General features: G+C 39.2%; 1 protein-coding gene and 1 non-coding gene across 3 annotated transcripts; both read right to left on the bottom strand.

The window, feature by feature from the left end:
• Positions 1–7,003: 7,003 nt before the first annotated feature.
• On the bottom strand, positions 7,004–13,219 carry LOC110710008 (protein tas-like). 2 transcript variants are annotated; one of them, XM_021888272.1, is made up of 11 exons: positions 12,689–13,219; positions 12,434–12,542; positions 10,321–10,409; positions 10,128–10,184; positions 9,881–9,989; positions 9,693–9,794; positions 9,049–9,113; positions 8,094–8,197; positions 7,937–8,001; positions 7,620–7,674; positions 7,004–7,438 (listed from the first exon to the last, which is right to left on the bottom strand). In XM_021888272.1, exons 1-11 carry the CDS (start codon positions 12,844–12,846, stop codon positions 7,275–7,277), a joined length of 1,077 nt encoding a protein of 358 aa, XP_021743964.1. In that variant the 5' UTR covers positions 12,847–13,219; the 3' UTR covers positions 7,004–7,274. The 2 variants fall into 2 exon arrangements, with proteins under 2 accessions (XP_021743964.1, XP_021743965.1); XM_021888273.1 differs by having other exon boundaries at positions 7,004–7,435; positions 12,689–13,214.
• Positions 12,999–13,071, bottom strand: TRNAA-UGC. Its single transcript has one exon. It is a non-coding gene; the product is annotated as a tRNA-Ala (tRNA).
• Positions 13,220–19,914: the final 6,695 nt, after the last annotated feature.

Raw genomic sequence — 19,914 nt, forward strand, 5'->3', positions numbered from 1 at the left:
GTCATGACACGTGGCATACTCCATGCCTAATGGAGAAACCGGCCACCCAGGCCCAACTTCCGAGGGAAGCCCAATCAGCCCTAGGTTAACCTAAACCTAGGATTGACACGTTTCCCGAGGTTATAAATACCTCCCTTAATCCTCATTAAGGGAGATTACATGAATTACATGCTAAAAACGCAGATTACACACATTAAACACTCTCACCTAGAGAGACCCAATCACTTTAATTTCCGCATTAATTACTCCTTAATCAAGTACTAACTTGACCGTTGGAGGCGGAGCTCCCACCACAAGGAGTCTCCATATACGCCTGCTACAGGCGGAAGGAGGTACATACTTGTTGTCGTCGACTACTTCACTAAATGGGTAGAGGCGGAGGATGTAAAGGGAATCAAGACGAAGGATGTAATTTCATTCATTTGGAAAAATGTCATCACTCGGTTCGGGGTTCCCATGTCTATGGTTTTTGATAATGGTCCCCAATTTGAGACGCCTGTTCTCAAAAGCTGGTTGGGTGACCAAGGAATTGCACACTACTTTGCATCTGTCGGCCGTCCACAAGCAAACGGCCAGGTAGAAGCCTTTTATAAAATCATCTCAGACGGTCTCAAGAAAAAGATTGAACGTGCAGGCGGCCTATGGGCGGATGAATTACCACATGTTCTCTGGGCCATTAGGACGACTGAAAAAGGGGCGACTGGAGAAACTCCATTCCTCCTAACTTATGGTGCGGAAGCTGTTCTTCCAATAGAACACTACGAGCCGACTCTTCGAGTAATGTTATATGACGAAGAGGCAAACTGGGAAGCCATGCGCCTTGCATTAGACTCACTTCCTGAAAGGAGGGGCAATGCTGTCTTGCGCCATGAAATTTACCGCCTGAGAATGACTAGATCATACAACAAAAAAGTACACAGGCGTCCACTCAAAGTGGGGGACTTTGTACTTAGAAAAATGGAAGCAGTAGGTAGGGCTAATGAGTCTGGCAAACTAACTCCCAACTGGGAAGGACCTTACCGAATCTGTGAAGAGGTCAGGGACGGTACCTACCGTGTGGGAACACCAGACGGACAACCGTTGACTCGAACTTGGAATGTAGATAATCTTGAGAAATATTTCTTTTGAATGATGTAAATAGTCAAGGGCTACTTAATAAAAGTTTGCGTACTTAATATTCAATTTTGTACTAAGAGGGGCACGCCTACTAACAAACAGTCGGCTACTCTCCATGTTTAATTTTTACTCTTCAGAGGGGCATGCCGTCTGTACCTCTACAGTCGGCTACTCTCCATTGAGTATTTTACTCTATCTTCAGAGGGGCATGCCGCCTGTACCTTTACAGTCGGCTACTCTCCATTGAGTATTTTACTCTCTTTAGAGGGGCATGCCGCCTGTACCTTTACAGTCGGCTACTCTCCATTGAGTATTTTACTCTATCTTCAGAGGGGCATGCCGTCTGTACCTTTACAGTCAGCTACTCTCCATAAAAGAGGGCCGACTGGTTCCAAACACACAGCCACCCCCCTTATACTTAACTAAAATTGATCAGGGCCTGGCCGACCCTGTGCCTAACAGGCGGCTACCCTCCTTTTACTTAGCACCTACGTTCACCAAGAACTAACCAAGGCTACAGGCCGAATGATCAGACCAGGCGCCAAGCCAACTGATCCAATCTTCAAAACTAATACGACCTGTCACAACATCATAGCAGGCGTCCGGCGGCATCCCTCCGGATGAAATTCGTCGCAGAGAGAAGCTCCCTTTTGGGTGGAACATTGCTCTATAAACTAATTACACGGCACCTATACGACTGTCCCCAAGGGCAACCACGTAGCCGTTTTTAAGACAAGGATAACTCTATCACTAACCAAACCAGTGGTAGCAGTTGACATCTGAGTCAGATGACCGCCTATATTACTTGGGATAAATGCAGGGGGTACCTCTTGAGTTAATAGCCAACAAACATTGGCGAATCAAAAGGATTAGCCGGTCTCCGCCGCCTGGTACCTTTACTACTCAAGCAGGAGTGAAGGCGACTGAGTAACTCCAAAGTTAACTCATAGTCACTCTCTCACACTTAGTATGGAGCCTAAAAGGTATGAGTCGTCCGCCTGTTTTTAGCAAACAGGGGCTCTCAACCACTACTCCTGCTAGGTTAACAACCTATGAGTTAAAAGCCAACGAACATTGGCGAATAAAGGGGAACAATCGGTACCAACCGCTTGATACCTCTACTACTCAGTTACTTGGCGACTAGGTAACAATCATGTTTACTTGGTCAAACCACTTTCCTACTTGGTTAATTTTACAAATGACAGGACCGACTGCCTAAAGGGGATCCAGTCTTTAAAATGGTTCGAATACCGATTGGATAAATGGCCAACTGATCGTCTAGCTTGGAAACAGACAACCAGTCGTCCAGGGGCATAGGCGGCGTGACTAACTATCCGTACCTGTCTGCAACTATCGGCCATGTAAAACAGTCGGTATAGTGTACAATTGGATATCAGAATATTCAATACTTGAACAAATTTGAAGCAAAACAAAAATATTCATTAAAAAGAAGCCGGTCACTAAAGACCGGCAAAATATTCAAAGCCCCGGCCCCCTGGCCGGGTAAATACAAAACAAACGGCACGCAGGCCGTGGAAAGAAGACATAAAGCTTAAGAAGGGGGCAGATCTTCAATATTAGCAGCTGCCGCCTGGTCAGCACTCTTCTTGCTGGACTCGGCTTCAGCTGCATCCTTCTTTGATGCATTACCCCCAAGCGGCACAAGCGCCACTACCGGCTGCTCCTCCTCCAACGCCTCCTCCAACGCCTCTTTCTCAGCAGCCGCCAGGATCTCTTGATTATATCTATCAGAACACTGGCGGTACGTTTTTTCCCATGAGGCAAAGTCGGCATTGGGGAAGAGGCAGCCCCAAGTCATGCGCTGGATTTGAGCAGAGTCTTCCATCATCTCCCGGACCAGCTCTTTCTTTTCTTGCTCGGCCTTTTCCGAGAGCTCCTGAGTAAGACTCTTCTCCTGGGTCACCAGGCATACCTTTACGCTCGCCAAGGATTTCTTCAAGGTTTCGTATGAGGACATCTTTTGGCGAAGAGGTTTCAGCTCGGCCTTGAGGTTGTTGATGGTCGCCTCCAGCTCGCTATTCCTCTTCTGGGCCGCCTCTAACTGAGCCCGGATAGCGGCGGTAGCCTGCGCCTGATAATAAAGAATATCAATGGTCAGAACTTCATTTTGGGCAATTTGAAACATTGCCTTATCACAGTCAGAGGCGGCCATAGCTTTTGCAGCCTTTACCTCTTTGTTCTTCCGGTCAAGCGGCTTGCGAAGGCCGTTCACTCGGAGCAGGGCCTAAGTAAAAAGGGGAACAGGCGTCAGTTTCCAAACAAAAAGAAAACAGGCGTCCTGGAAATCAAATACTCAAAAATATGCTAAGTATACCTCAGCAAGGACCCCTGCAATCCCGTCTAGGTCAAGGGTGTCGACACCCCTGACCGCCTCCCTTTCAGCTGGGGGAACGGCCTTGATCATAGACTTGGCCACCTCGACCAAGTCAGGCTCCTGAGGGCCGGCTGCATCAAGCATAAACAAACGGATTAGACCTAGTAAAGAAGGGAGCAAGTCTAAAATTTACAAGGACAACTTCATACTTCTAGGCGGCCCAACTGGAGTTTTAGAAGAAGTGGCCGGCTGTTTCTCAGCCGCCGCATGTTTCCTGGCAGAACCAGGAGAGCTCGCAACAGTCGTCCTCCGGGCCTTGGGGTCCGGCTGTTGGGAAAAAGAAGCTCTTGGAGCGCCCGTCTAAAAAAGAAGAAGTCAGTATATGCATAAACACAACTCCAAAAAGAGGGTGAAAGGTTCGAAGCCCACCAAGGGTGCCCCCTTGTTGGGGGAGTTGGTTGAAAACTGTTGCATGATGGAGGCCCGCAACATGGCCGCCGCAGTCTTGGAGGCGGTAATTTTGCTCATGGCGTCCGCTGCAAAAACAAATAGCAAAGTTAATAAAAGTCATAACAAGAAATGCATGGAACAACAGAGTATTCGACAGGCCGGCTACCTCTTGAGCACCGACTGCTGAGGCCACAGGCGGCCAAAAAGTACTCGTCGTAGAGCCATTTGAAGCTCGGGACGCAGTGCAGGGGTACTTGCTCTCGTACCCCTGAAGTAGAGTTCACCTTCGACTCTACTTTGAAGAGTCCTTTATCTAGGATCTCTTTCTTAGCCTTGGGGGGGAACAGGCGGCATACTGCGGCCGCCTGCAAGAAGGGGCGGATTCCTGTTCCACCTGTTGAAGCGCTTGTTCAGCTCTGTGTCTGAACTCTCAATGATGAGGAAGGTGCTCCGCCAGTCCTTCCATTTGTTTGCTTTACCTCTCGTCATGAGGTAGCCCCTGTGGCTCGTCAATTGATACCAGCCGGTACCGCCTGCCTTAGGGGTCCGGCTGAGGTAGTTCATGTGGGAGAAAGCCTCGAAGTCGGCTCCATCCCGTGCAGTTCGCACCCGGCCACATAGCCGAGTACGTTGACCCAGGATTTCGGGGCTAACTGCCATAACCCCAACTCATACCCATCCAAGATCCGCTGAACAGCCGGATGTAGTGGGAAGCGCAGCCCAGCCTTGATGGCCGCCTCGTAGCAGCCAAAGCAGGCGCTATCATAACTGGTACCAGCCGGCCAGACGACTGTGTCTTCTGGATCCGGCACAAACACTAAAAAGCCGGGGCCCATTGTGTAGTTTGCGATAAAGCTCTCCACTTTCTCTTGCATGGCCGTGATCCGGCCCCGAGGTACCGTGCAGTAGTAGGGGGTATTTTGCTCTCGGTGAGAGGCAGATGGCTCCGCCCAATCGTCCCCCTTCTCCACTGCGTGAGAAAGCCTCGCCTCTTGCAGGCGACTGTTTTTCTCTTCTGTGTCCAGAGAAGCATGGCCAGAAGAGCTAGACTCAGAATCGTCCTCTGACGAGTCCGAAGAGGACGACTCCTCCCCTCTCCCGGAGGGGCCCGTCTCCTCTCCTTTAAAAGGAGCAGGAGAGAATGAAGAATTGTCAACTGTAAAATGAGAAGGGGTCACTTTGACTCCTCCCTCAGAACTGCCGGCTTTCAAGCCGCTTTGTTTCACTTCCCCATCTGGCGCCTGGTCAGATGTTTCACTAATCGGCACCCTGTGGGAGGAGCCGTCTGAGTTTGAGATCCTGGCAGTCTTTTTTGTTCTGGTCATCATGCTCTGCATAGACACAGATACAGTCGGACTTTGTATAAAGGGCAAAGATGGGTCCGGAAAAGGGCAGGCGGCACTCCTAGTCCTAGATTCAGCCGTCCCCGGTGACCGGCTGATCACTAACCTAGGTCGTGTCGTGTGCTTCCGTGGTGCCATTTCAAAAAAGAATAAAATAAAGAGAAAATTAAGAGTAAGAGAACCGACGGTTACCTGAACGAGTGACGATTGATGAAATTCTGAAAATCCTTTGCAGTCGGCTTGTCAGAGCAGGCGGTAGGCAGAAAGGGTCCAAAATGTCAGAGCAAGTTCAGGGGTCCGAATGTTCTCTCACAAAGTTCTCAAGTGTGAAAATGACTGAAGTCAACACTCCCTTATATAGGCGAAGTGAGAAGGCGAAGGGTCACTTCCAGAATTCATAATTTGGGCGGGAGAATCTCTCGGCCTTTCGCCGAGTGACACCTGTAGCAGGCCGTCGCCTGTTACAGTGCGACACCTATCACAGGCAACACGTGACCAGTCACGTGCCACCTGTGAGGGGCAAATGATTAGGGGATTTTGCTCCCACCAATCGGAATGCGCCACGTGGGCCAATCAGGTCCTGCCAAGTGTCCCTCAGTTGGAACTGTCAGGGCTTGCCACGTGGCATCCGCTTATTCGTCCACCTTGGACCTATTATGTCATGACACGTGGCATACTCCATGCCTAATGGAGAAACCGGCCACCCAGGCCCAACTTCCGAGGGAAGCCCAATCAGCCCTAGGTTAACCTAAACCTAGGATTGACACGTTTCCCGAGGTTATAAATACCTCCCTTAATCCTCATTAAGGGAGATTACATGAATTACATGCTAAAAACGCAGATTACACACATTAAACACTCTCACCTAGAGAGACCCAATCACTTTAATTTCCGCATTAATTACTCCTTAATCAAGTACTAACTTGACCGTTGGAGGCGGAGCTCCCACCACAAGGAGTCTCCGTTGTTTTGCAGGTACAGGCGTCCGGTTCCAGTCTCGGAATTGTAACTCTCCCGCAGGACATCAGAAAACCCCGAAACATATACTATGTATATATCTATAGTAATACATAAAGTGAAAGGGTTTTTAGGTGATAAATTTTTCTTTCCCAAAATACCCCTCTCATCTTTTATTCTATTTATCAAAAAAAAAAAAAAAAAAAAAAAAAAAAAAAAAAAAAAAACCCTACTATCCTATATTAACAAAAAAAAAATTAAAAGCTACCTAATTTTTATATACTACCTCCGTTAACATATACTTGCAACTTAAGAATATTTTATGTCTCTCAAATAATACCCAAACTTGCAAGTAAATGTTAACAAAGGTAGTATTTTTTTTTAAAAATAAGGATATAGTACTTTTTTTTTTTAGGGAATTCATATCATTCTATTACCTCCATGATTTCATCAAATTTTAATCTAACTACGATTCGTATAGATTTTTTGTAATGCACACACGCAATAAGTGCGTGTGTCTCATAACTTGTATTTTTTTAAAACCAAGAGCAACTCCAATGGTTGTAACTAGGGACTTGCTTGCAATTTCAACAATTTCCTAGTTACTAGCTTGACCATTGGAGCTAGAAAACTCAATTAACTTGGCTAAGCAAATTAGCTTGAAGCTAATTTGCTTGGGAATTAAACTTGCCAAAATAAAATATTCATTGCACCAATTAAGCTCTTTCCATGTATTTTCTATCCGACAATTACTACTAAGATAATAGCTATGCATTGGAGCAAAAAGTAGCTAAAATGATAATTAGCTTAAAAGCTTATGTTGCATGACAAGCTAATTGTCAAATTAGCTTGCCATTGGAGTTGCTCTTATATAGTACACACACGCAATTTTTTACTTTGTACGAATAATATGACTAGTTACAATTCAAAATATTTTGCCAAACTGAAACAAAACGGCTAGCTTCATGGTTTATCCTATTACAAGTCTTATAAGTTGCAAGCAAAGCCATAATTTTAAAGGCCAAAAATAAATTAATTTAAACACAAAAGAAAATTATCTCACACTACCAATCCTAGGGACATGGATTTGGAAATCTTGAATGAACCTTGTTTATCTCAGCAACTACTTCAGCTGATAACTCAATGCGACATGCATTAACAATCTCCTGAAGCTGCCATATCTTGGTTGCTCCAAAAACAGCACTTGCTACAAGGGGGTGCTTCAAAACAAAAGCTGCTAAACAGAAGTCATTAAAGAGATTAGTACTTTGTAATTGCCAAAAGTAGATAAATCTTAGAACTAAGAATTAAAGTGATGGACTGACTAAAGTTAGTGCATGCAATACAAATGCAGACAAATCATATTTTACTAGCACCATAAAGGAAAGGAGAGGGTGAAAATGGGAGATATGGCATACCAATTGCCAAAGAAACTGGATGAAGGCCGTACTTTTCTGCTATTAGAAGGTACTCCTGCAGTAAGAGTGAATACTTTAACAACTCTAGTTGTCGGCACAAAAATGCCAAGGCTCGATAGCATATCCAAAAAAATATTAAACATTTGACTGCTTTGTTATCAGCGGAGAGGTAGCTATAGGTTCCAAGAACCACGTCATAATTCACGATCAAACTAGTTGTTGTTGCATGTTGAGTTTAGAAATTTGTGAACAACATAGAGCAAGAACAGGTTATCAACAGGAGCAAGTCCTTCTGAAGCTGGAAAAAAAATATGTACCCTAGTGGCTAATTCTGTAGCAGCATTGGACAGGCTATATCTGGATTCCCCTTCTGAATATCTTCCTGCTTGCCAAAAGTGCAAAAGACATTATACATATTACAGCGTATAAATCAAGTCGTGTGATGTCACATTTTTTAAATTAGAATATGAAAACCTCTGAAAAGATTCAATCGAGCATCTGCAGGACCTCTATCATCTCTAAAGTATTTACCAGACAGTATGCCCATAGCCAAAGGACTGTAAGCTAACAAGAAGATGCTGCAAAGGGTTGAACAGGAATATCACGGTGAATTTCAAGAGAAGCTTTTAAACAGAAAGAACGAAATGCCACATAGAAGTAGCAAGTTAGCAACCTAATTATATATAACTGACAGATAGAGCTTAGTAACAAAAGTTGAGAGAAATTTCGCAGCAAGACAACATGAAGCAAAGCTTACAAAAGATATTCTAAAAGCAAAAAAGGGGTTTGATGAGTAATGCTTGCTTAAATTTTATGACATTACAGAAAAATAGGCAAACACCTTAATGCTAATAGTAACGATTAGTATTTTAGGACATTATTTCTTACCACAAAATAAATCTAACAAAAAGACTTGCGTGGACCTGGTCCACAATAATATTATTGTGAACCCGAGGTCTATACACACGCAACTGACTTTATATTAAACATAGTGACCATTATTTTTAACATAGTAAACTTATTTTTAATCTAGTAACCTTTATTAAAACTACTACAACGTTTAATAATATTGTGAACTTGAAATACGACGCTATTACCCTAATTTTAACATAGTGGCCTTTATTATTCATATTGATCAGTACATAAAATATTTCATTACAAAAATAACCACTTAGGCCTATATATTACCAAAATGATTTTTATTTCAATATAGTGACCTTTTTTTTAATTATAGTGACCCTTTTTTTTATAAATAAAACAATCATACTTTCTCTAATGTTAGTGGTCCACAATAAATTAGTGTGAACCAGGTCCATTTAAGAATTTGTAATAAATCTATCAAAATTTTATCAGAATATTATCCATCTCAGCATTAACCAACAAGAATCTGTCTACTTCACATGCATAGAATTGATTCAAGATAGTATACCTCTCATGATGACAGCACTCAGCCAATGCAGAATCAAAAGTGCGGCAGAGCAAGCTGTATGAGTTCTGGTAGACCAAGATTCACTGTTAGGACACATCTTCCACAGTTTTAGAGCAGCAGGATAGATTCAAAATATCAACTTTCTTTAGTTTCCTACTTTTTTAGTTTTGTGTATTACAGAGTTTATACTTTATAGAAGTAGGAGGAAGGGGAGGGAGGACCACTTGGATATCTTAATTCAAAAAAAGAGCAGATAGATTTTGCAGGACATAAGCCTTGTTTGGCAAATGGCTGTTGGCGGTTGGCTGTTGGCGGTTGGCTATTGGCTGGTTCACTTGGCTTGTTTGATGACTTTGAAATTGGACGTTTATAAAAGTGTTTGGTAAATTAATTGTTGGTTGTTGGCTATTTATTAGATAATTTATGGGCCAACAAGCCAAAAGCCAACAAAAAAAGCTACTCAAAGCAGCCTTTTCATTTTGGCTTAAAAGCCAACTTTTTCGCTGACTAAAAAGCCAATCACCAAACACATTTTTTGACTGTTTCACCACATAAAAAAGCCAAAAGCTAACCAAAAAGCCATTTATCAAACATGGCCATAGTCAAACAAGGATCAAGCCTTCTTTGAGGTAGTAGAATGGAACCTGCAAGGAGACAATTTTTGGACAGCCATCAATTCTATCCGCGACTTGAACGAACTTCATCACACCATATGGTGTTTCATTACTAAGTCCAATATGTCTGACCTACAACAATTAAATACCACTAACATGTAAGAAGAGCATGCAATGCTGTTAGAAGTTTGACAAATAGCTTAACCTACAATCTCTACCTTGCCAGCATCAACAGCTCTGGTAAGTGCAAGAAGCTGCTCCTCAATAGGGGTTGAAAAGTATTGTCTACTTGAATCATACTCCGTTTCTCCAAACATGGGGACATACCTATAAAAGGACAACACAAATGTAACTATAACATGCAACCATAATTTGTTTATTATGAAAGCGAATTTCTGCAAGACACCTAGAAAGAGATTATGCCACCAGTTATAACTGAGAGGACAAAGAAGACAACATACAAACCGATCAGGCCAGTGAATTTGATACAGATCAATGTAATCAGTTTGTAGACGCAATAGGCTGTGCAATGTTAATAAGAACATTTGTTAGAGCAGATTAGATAAAACAAAAGAAGAAATGAAACACAAGCAGTCACAAACGACCACTGTGGTAGGAAAAAACAAGAAAGGGAAAGTACGAGAGCATGGAAACAAACCTGTTATCTATGGCTTCTGTGATGTTCTTTGCATCTAAACACTCTGGCCCACCTCGAATCCATGTCATTTGCCCAGACGGCCCAGCAACCTGCAGATTAAACAGAGAAGGGGAAAAAAAAACAAAACAAAATCCATTTGAAAATATGCGACAAAGCTACAAACAGGGTGAAAAGAAAATTCTATCACATTAATAAAATCTCTCTAGGCGGAAGGTGGATTTAAAGAATCAATAAATTTGTCAACAATTAAAGTTTTTGGAAGGTGTGTCATGATGGAGTTCTAATGAAGGATTATACAAGTTAAGAAATGCGAAGGAAAACTTTGAAGAACAGTATCTATCAGAAGGCTTAGTCTTTTTTTATAAGAGTTTTGCTTTGAAAAAAAATGACCACCCTTATAAAGACCACTAATAAAGGTTGGTTGTTACAAAGGATTTAGATAAAGACAAACCTTCTCATGTCAATAAAGGTCCTAAGTCAATAACATGCGATTCCTTGATTTAAACAAAAAAAAAGTCCGGCAATTAAATTCTTGAAATATATTTACTACTAAAGGGCATTATTAAGAATATTAGCGCTATAAGCAAAGCTTGTCTTTGGCATGGCAGTGTTGACATTTTTGGAGCAGGTTATCTTAATTAGGAGACCCTCTGTTACCCCAAAAAAGTTAAAGGGCTAAGTTTCAGGCATGAATGGAGCAATGAAGCTGCAGTATGAAAGATTTGAATGTAGCCAGGAAACAGGATTCACTTCAGGTTAGATGTGTCCTTTGTGTGTACAGCAAGGACCAAGTTGGGTGGGGGTATGAGCCTCCAGCAGAAAATGCCAGCTGGGCAAGAAAATGTGTATGCAGGATCAAGAATGTGTTCAAAGATGTGAATCATATGAATAAATAGGCCTGATAACTGGAAATATTCAATGAAAAAAACGCTTCAGAAATTTCTTGGTTTACACACGACTTGGACCTATCATGTACAGGAAGGCTCCAAACAAAAGGGAAACTCTGTAAGTTTGGAATTTGAGCAGACGATTGATGTTTGATTTGTAATGACTGTTCTGGGACACAAGCATCTACTCTGTGATTGTATTTTCAGTACCAGGTGCATAACTAGCGTGTTATCATGACTGCAACTAAGAATAACCAAAGATCCATCGCTCACCTTCTTATCTGTCTGAGAAGATCATATAAGTGGTCTACATTTAAGGGGAAACTAGCTGCTGCAGCATTAGTTGCTATAGCTTATACTATACAGCAAGTCAGAAAAAAGTACTAACGGGATTCAAAAGATTTTGAACATTAGCACAGCAAAATGTATAAAAGCATAATTGTACAAAAACAACGAATTTTAGAGAGTCAAGTCAGTAATGTGGACAGAGCTTGGCTGGGCAGCAAGTAGATGTAGTATAAGTACATGTTTTGGCCCATGAGCTGGAAACACCAGAGAATTTCCTAGAAAGTGCGTCCCTCGCTCCTCCACTACACGAATGATAGGTTGTAATTGAATTTTATGTGGTAATTACGGGGCAAAATATTTACTCACCAAAAGAACAAAAATCTACATTTTAGCATCTCTCTAAGCTTAATTAATGGAGGCAGAAAAAGTGATATTGGTAGCTTCAAAATAACTGGAGGAAGCAACATTAATGGTTTAAACAGTAGCTCTTAGCTAGTCTTTACAAAATAAAAAATTAGCATAGTGAAGGGGATAATGTGTGAATCATATAACCTAATAAGTAAATTTCACAGCTCCCTTGAGAAACTGCAAACATCATCTTTCATACAGTGATTGATGCAGCGGAGAAAATAAGAAGTCTTTCGATTTCAACCATTGCAGCAAGAAACGAAAAAGGCAATAGACTTCTAGCTAATGTTTCTTTGCTATCAACCAAAGGATGCTTTACATTGACCTTATCTTTGAGCTAACCTAGCCTTACTTTCCTAATCATGCTACTCCCTTCTTCCCAAAACAAGGCGCGTTTCTATCCAAGCGTGTCCCAAAATTAATTCGTAATTCAATTTGTGCAATCAAGCACAAAATCAGACAATTAAGCAAAGACAATCACAATTATGCACAGACAATTCACAGAAATGCCAGAAGCTTAGTATATTAACCTTAGTAGCCAAAACAATACGGTCCCTCGGAATGTTCCGGTCTTTAATCCATCGTCCCAAATACTCTTCACTCCTTCCCTGGGTCTCAGCAAGCTGCGGCACCGGATACCTAATCAACAGGCATTCACACACACCAAATTCAAACACAAACAAAATCACACAGAAAATCTCAAAAACATATACATAAATAACTATAACAATTAGCAATTGAACTATAATTTTCATAAAAATGATGAAAATTCAGAAGATAATTACATTTCAGCAGAATCGAAGAAATTGATGCCGGAATCAAAGGCAGTATCAAGAAGACGAAAGGATTGTTGAAGCGAGTTTTGTTCGCCGAAAGTCATGGTTCCGAAGCATAGCTTAGAGACGGTGAGATTTGGAGCTAGATTGAAGAGAGGAACTGCCATTGTTGGGGGAAAATTGGAAACCCTAATTGAAGCAGGTAGCTATGGCGGGAAGTTTAATTGGGAATTTGCATTATCCGTTTTGGTGGTTAGGGGAGAAACTGGAAAAAGTGAAAGTGGTTTTACCAAAAAAAAAAAAACCCAAAAAAGTAAAATGGAGATGCAGGGTATCGAACCCTGTACCTCCCGCATGCAAAGCGGGCGCTCTACCATTTGAGCTACATCCCCAATTGTGAAGTTTAGTACGTATATGCTGAACATTAACCAATTCCCTCTGAAAAAGGTTATACTACGATTTTTTTTTTTTTTTTGGGTTTTTCTCATTTATACCCATGTGGTTTGACGTTTTCTCATATGTACCCAAGTTTTTTGATATTTATCATTCGTACCCAATCGCACATAACCAATTTCATTAACTAAAATGATAATCCTCTATTAAGTGAGCAATTAAAAATAAAATATAACTAACTATGGTTAATTACCATGTTTAATATAATAAAAAACAAAATTAATTAATAAAAAAAACAAAATAAAAAAAAAGTTGCAACTGGTGGGGGTGGGGATCGGGTTGGGCGGGGAGGGCTGGGGATTGGTCGCCAGGGGACGGGGAGTGGCCGAGAAGGGGCGGGGGTTGTCGGATTTGGGTGGAAGGGGGATAATTTGGGTCGGGTTTAGGGTGGGGAGGGGTGGAAACGGGTCGGGGAGGGTCAGGGGTTGTCGGTTTTGTGGTCGGCGGACGGTGGGGAGGTTCGGGGAGGGGTCAGGTTGGTTTGGGAAGGTCGAATAGGGTGTTTGATGTGGTGGTTAGGGTTAGGGTTTAGATTCGTAGGGGGTTTTGGTGGTTGGGGAGGTTGCGGCAAGGGGTGGGGGGAGATCGTCATGGTGGGGCTGGTTGGGGGTGGGGGGAAGTTACCGGGGAGTGGGGGAGGTGGCTGGGGTGGTGCGGGGGCTGGGGAAGGTGGCTGGTGGTGGGGTTTTTTTTCTGTTTTATTTTTTATATCCTTTAAAACAATGGTTTTATTTTTAATTGATCACTTAATAGAGGATTATCATTTTAGTTAATGAAATTGGTTATGTGTGATAAATTGTTATAACCTCATGGGTACAAATGAGAAATTTCAAAAAACTTGGGTACAGGTGAGAAAACGTAAAACCACATGGGTACAAATGAGAAAAACCCTTTTTTTTCCGAATTTCTCATTGGTAGTCATGTAAAATTGCACATTCTCAATGGAAACAAATTTGGGAGAGGTCACCGGCGCGAGGTGGAGGTGGGGAGCAGGGTGGTTGATTTTTTTTTTTAGGTTAATTTATTGTTTAATTAAGCTAATTAGTTGCTAATTGTAAAATTAATGTTATATTTGAGAAACTTGTAAAAATTAATTATTATTATGATATATTAAAAGGCGTTTCTGAGCAAAGCCTACATGCCACGTGGCGCCTATGTGTTGTACAAGATTTGAACTCACAATCTTAAGGTTAAAAACTATGGTGTCAACCACTAAACTATTACCATATTACTCCGTACATGTTATTCTGCCAAAATTTAATATAAATAAAGATTTCAATATGGAATTAATGCAGTAACTCGGGGCATCACTCGAGTCTAATCACTAGTTTTTTCCTTAATAACCGCGTAAAATCATCAAACGTAACTTACAGAGGGAATAAATAAATTAGGAACAAAAGAAATTCAAGTACCTTTAATCTACAAAAAAAAATGAAAAAAAAATATACTCCCTCTGTCCCATAATATAGTTCTTGTTTGTGTTTTTTCACGGTATTAAAGAAATAGGAAGAGAAACTAGATAAAGTACATTAATAAAAGTGAAAAGTATAATCATAGATAAAAGTTAGAGCGAGAAAGTAGAAAAAAGTACAATACATGTGCAAAATTCAAGGATAAATTCGAAAGTCCAATGATCAAAGTTAAAAAAGTGATAGTATAATAGTCTTTACATATTGTCCAAAAATAGAAACAGGAAAAATATTTTGGATCTCCAAAATAAGAAAATAAGAAATATATTATGGGACGGAGGGAGTAATACCTCGATTTTTTAAATTTCGACATTTTTACTATATGCGATAATAAGAAAAATAACTTTGACCACATTTCATGTATACATTAGAAATCAATTAGCATGTGGAATTCCCCTTATTATAAATTTTCCATGTAAACTTTATTCATGGTCAAATATGTTTATTGGAGATCAAGCAATGCAAATACAAAGTGAGTCGAACTTTCAGGAATGGAACGAGTATATAAGTTCTGAATGTTCAAAAAATTCTATGCTTGTAATAACTTTTTTATTGAATGAACACTCTAGAGATAAAAAGCAATTGCACTCATTTAATACAATAGTAATAAAACAAAGGAAAGATGGTATGACAATAACGAGGCGTTTGATTTGAGGGATAAGGATAAGACTCTTAAGAGTCGTAAGAGGAATAACAAGGGATGGGGACTTAGTAATGGGGATTTTATAAAAGCTGTATATGTCCTTTGTTTGGCATGGAAATGAGACTTCATAAACCTTTCCTTGTCACATGTTTGGTATGGTAGACTAAAATATGGGGATAAATAATATTATTATATTTTCACGAGAAAAGACAAATTTCCCAACATACAATACATGATGTGTATCTTAATGGGTCAAAATTTTCATTTACAGTGAATAACTTATGTTATTTTTGTAATTATGTTTAAAAATATATTTGTTTTTTCGAGCTATAACAGAAGGCTTTAATGGAGGAGGGAGCACTAAAGAACTTCAATGTAGAAATGGAAGAGTTTATAATAGGGTCGTCTTAAGTAAATTAGAGGCCCAATTCTAATTTTAAAAATTGAGCCCTAATAATAAAATTTTGATTTCAAAATCATATTCCAATAATCTTCTAATCCCTGTAAAGTACCAAAAACCCAAATTACATTGCATAATAGAGTCACAAGGTAATTTTGACTCTAAAACTCCAAACTAATACTATAAGTGAAACTAATTAATGAAAAAAGGACCAAATTAAAAACAGATTTAACTTTGATTAGTCTAATATGACTAGACTTTTTTTTTGAGGAAAATATGTCCCATATTTTAGTACTCCTTTTAATATGTAGCTAAAAAAATAAATAAATAAACAACAATTACCTAGCTAATAGTCCACTGCCCCACTACCAAAAATTGAAGAAAAGAAGTCAAACATAAACTCAATGAGAAGAAACTAATTGTGTTCTTCCATGGATTATGGTTTAAGGATCAAGAATTGAATATTATCAATATTCCATTGTTGATTTATACCAAAAATGTTGAGAGGAGAAGATGAGTGTTTGATGGATTTTTTATTTTATTATTTTTTTAATAGCAAAAATATTTCATTAATTAAAAGTCATACGACATCTAAAATAGAGATTCGACGTTAACAGATACATAAGATATTGAATCAAATAGGATTTTCCTTCATAAAAACTACGACCGTCGAGTAGATCTTGCACTTTGGAGCATCTCCCGCTTATATCGCTGAAAATTACAGCCTTGTTGGAGAGACAATCTAACAATCCTTTGTAGCCGTGAGGATGTTTTCCTTTTGATTCATCTGTTCGTATTTGAAAACTTGAAAACTTTTTCACCAATGAAATAATTTCACGACAATCCATTAGATCTACTACCATGGATTCAAAACTAAGAAATTTCTCCCTCGAAAAGAGGAGATAAACCTTGTCTTTCGAAGGAGGTCGAAAAACCCTTGTTTTTCAAAGGAGATCGGAAACCCTTTCTTTCGAGGTAGAAAAATTCCTCCCAAAAGGTGGAAGCATTATTATAAACCTAAAGAAACAAGGATTGGGGCTTTCCACCGATTAAAATCGATGGAAGCCCCTTCAAAATTTAACAATAGAGGCTAGGGTTTTGGAGAGAGAAAGGAGGAAAAAGACGAGCTGATAAACCTAACGGTGGATTTTTTATTTTAAACAACCCATTAATGATAAATTGATGAGTTGAATATGGAAGGTTTAACATTAATGCCTTTGGGAATTGCAATATTAATGGGGAGAGAGATTAGGGAATAGGTCTTGATATAGTGCTGATATAATGGAGGTGAGAAAGTTTAGAGTAATCAGCGTTTTTTCAATAATAATAATAATAATAATAATAATAATAATAATAATAATAATTGGGCTCATAATTCGAGCCCTAACAAATTGGACACCCTGTGCTTAGGGTCTGTTTGCACAGCCTCTTAGCCGACCTTGGCTTATATGGAGGACGACCTAATCCTTCCCACAAGGATTAACATTGTCCTTTTTTCTCCCTTAGTTTTACATATAAAATTAGGGTTTTCGTTTAATCTTATGCTAGTGATAGTGGTTGTTCACGACTCTCTTCAATGGAGGAGGAGGAAGCATGAAGAAGATGAGGGCGAAAAAGATGGGGCATGACGAAGAATGAATCATAAAGAAAATAATATAGATTTTTTTTAAAAGATTCATATAATTCCTTTTTTTTAGAAACACTCATGTATCTCGTGTTGAGCTCTTGGAGCTAAGATGAGGGTCGGGCTTAAGTATAAAAAGAAAAACTGTACTTCCTCATATTAAATATTTTCATTATTACAAATAAATAAAAATATAACAACATATTAGTTACGCTACAAATGTTTTTCTCTACTCTACTAACAAAACTCTCAAATATTGGTTTTCTAAGAATTTTTTATTTTATACCTCACTTCCAAGTTTTTTTTTATTGTATTAGATAATAATATATAGAAGATAATTACTTGGGTATATTGTTATTTTTTTGGAAAAATTCAAGTTTCTATTCATGAGAAACTTTATTTATCTCAGAGCAAAAATGTATTTTCAAATTATAAAACAAGGGTCTTTTGGGTAATTCATGCCTATTTACTTTGTCAATGATGGATTGAAAATGGAAAAGCTCCAAAACAGCTTCCATGGAGGTTGGGCAACTTGTAGGGAATATTTCAAGCATTACCCCTAGCTTGAACCCCACTGTGATCATACATTAAAGTACAGTGGCGTCCAAAGGGAAAAAAGATAGAGCAAAAGAGTTGCCAACAAGTTTTAGGAACTTGTAAATCGTTCACGAGGTGAAGGTTACACCCCTTAACGATCCAGGAGATCGTCAACTCCAATAAGTCTGGAACCATGACTGGTAGTTCGGGGATGAAGGTACAAATCCAACCTAAAAGAGATTGAACCTGCCCTAATAATAAGCCTCTACTTTATTCTAATCGTATTCATGTGCGCTTTCTGACTAACATGCAATCAATAGGTTTAACCCTAAACCTGTTTATCTATGTTGGTTGAATATTAATGAACAAATAAATCTATTATCGGCGATCACTTGAATTATAATCAAATTAACCCTAAACAAGATTATTAGTTATCTTATTAAGCGTGATTACAAGTACAAGTTCCCTTTAAAATGCATGAAAGGTGTGATCAAGCAATAACAATAAATATATATCAAGCAACATCATAATAATCATAATAATAATAATTAAAATAATCATAATCATGTTCATGTTAATATTAAAGCATAAAAATAGCAAGATCCTAAGCATGATACTAACAAGATTAATTACAAACCCTAGCATGTCACTAAACAATAAAAATCAAAGCTTTAACCCTAACATGATACTATTATGAATATTAGGAAGAGAATAAAAGGCATCGCAGGAATCATGATTGATATAAGCAAATCACCCTAAATATCATACTAAAGAAAGCATCCTAACATGATACTAGGAACATCCTAAACATGATACTAGGAATCAATAAAACATCCTAACATGATACTAGGAATCAAAATAACAATCTAAGCATGATTTCTATATCATAAAATCAATTAAACCATTAAAGTACTTACTTGGATGCCTCGTACCTCTTTCTAATAACAAAATACACGCGTTAGTAACTTCAAGGAAAATAATAAATCAAACAATTAAATTAAATAATTGAAATAGAGATTTGAGACCAAACCCTCAGAAATTAAAAACCTTTCACGTCTAGGGCGAAGGCAATTCGAACTTGGCTAGGTGTATCTAAGTCTTGCGAATGCAGAATTTTGTATTTGAGAAAAGACTAGTTTAGAAAAGAGAGAGAATAATCAAGAATTTCTTGATGAGAGTTGGTGAGAATTGGTGAATCAAAACGGAGTTTTTAGGAAGCTATTTATAGATAAAATCAACCAAAAAGATAAAAAATCAAAACAGAGTTCTGACGCAAATAAATTTTGATTAGCGGCGACGCTGGCAATTAGCGTCGGGCGCTAACGCTAGCGCCAAGCTTAGCGTCAGGCGCTAATGCTGGCGTTTGGCGCTAACTTAATTGTTGACGCGCTTTCTTAAAATCAAATAGAAATTGATCGTATGGGAGGATAAAATCGTATTTTCCTCAAAAATATTCTTTTATTCTAATTAAAACTCTAAAAAGTCAACAAAAGTCAATTTATCAATGCTAATTGAATTAGGAATGAAAAGAACCTTCTAGAAGAATCTAGAAGGCTAAAACCATTCCTAATTGCATTAGGAATGATAAATCTATATTAGGCCCTCCCCTAGATCATTCGGCCGCATATGAGGCTCAAACCGGGTCCAGTTCAGTAAATTGGCCATAACTTCCTCAATATTCATCGGAATTGGGCTTATAATATATCGTTGGAAAGCTCTTTTCAAACCCTATCCAACTACACTACTATTGGACCCATATCATGGACCAACCAAACTGGATTGTCTGTTTTCTTAAAATAGGTTTTCAAAAACAGAGAGAAGAGAAAAGAAATTAAAACTATCCGCAAAACTTAACTTTCCACACTTTCACTTCATTCGATTATGATTTGACGTGAAAGGTACTCATCACTGGGTTTGGTTTTTGGGGAGACACAAATGGATGTCTACAGAAGCCCCCACTTTGACTAAGTTTGGAGAAACGCAAGTTTTGAAAACCAAAGTCAAAGTATCGATAGGGACGGAGAATGATTTAGAACGTTCTGCAATCCTAAATAACTCTTGTAACGCCGATACCTGAAAACTAGCGTTAGTTAAACATATAAAAGAGTT

Source organism: Chenopodium quinoa, unplaced genomic scaffold (assembly GCF_001683475.1).
Source record: "Chenopodium quinoa cultivar QQ74 unplaced genomic scaffold, ASM168347v1, whole genome shotgun sequence".
In the NCBI taxonomy this organism is placed as follows: Eukaryota; Viridiplantae; Streptophyta; class Magnoliopsida; order Caryophyllales; family Amaranthaceae; genus Chenopodium; species Chenopodium quinoa.

Coding starts and splice junctions, on each gene's coding strand:
- LOC110710008 (XM_021888272.1), bottom strand. CDS start 12,846: ATGGCAGTTCCTCTCTTCAATCTAGCTCCAAATCTCACCGTCTCTAAG. Junction 10,185..10,320: donor ACAGAAGCCATAGATAACAG/GTTTGTTTCCAT, acceptor AACATTGCACAG/CCTATTGCGTCTACAAACTG. Junction 8,198..9,048: donor GAGTGCTGTCATCATGAGAG/GTATACTATCTT, acceptor AACCCTTTGCAG/CATCTTCTTGTTAGCTTACA.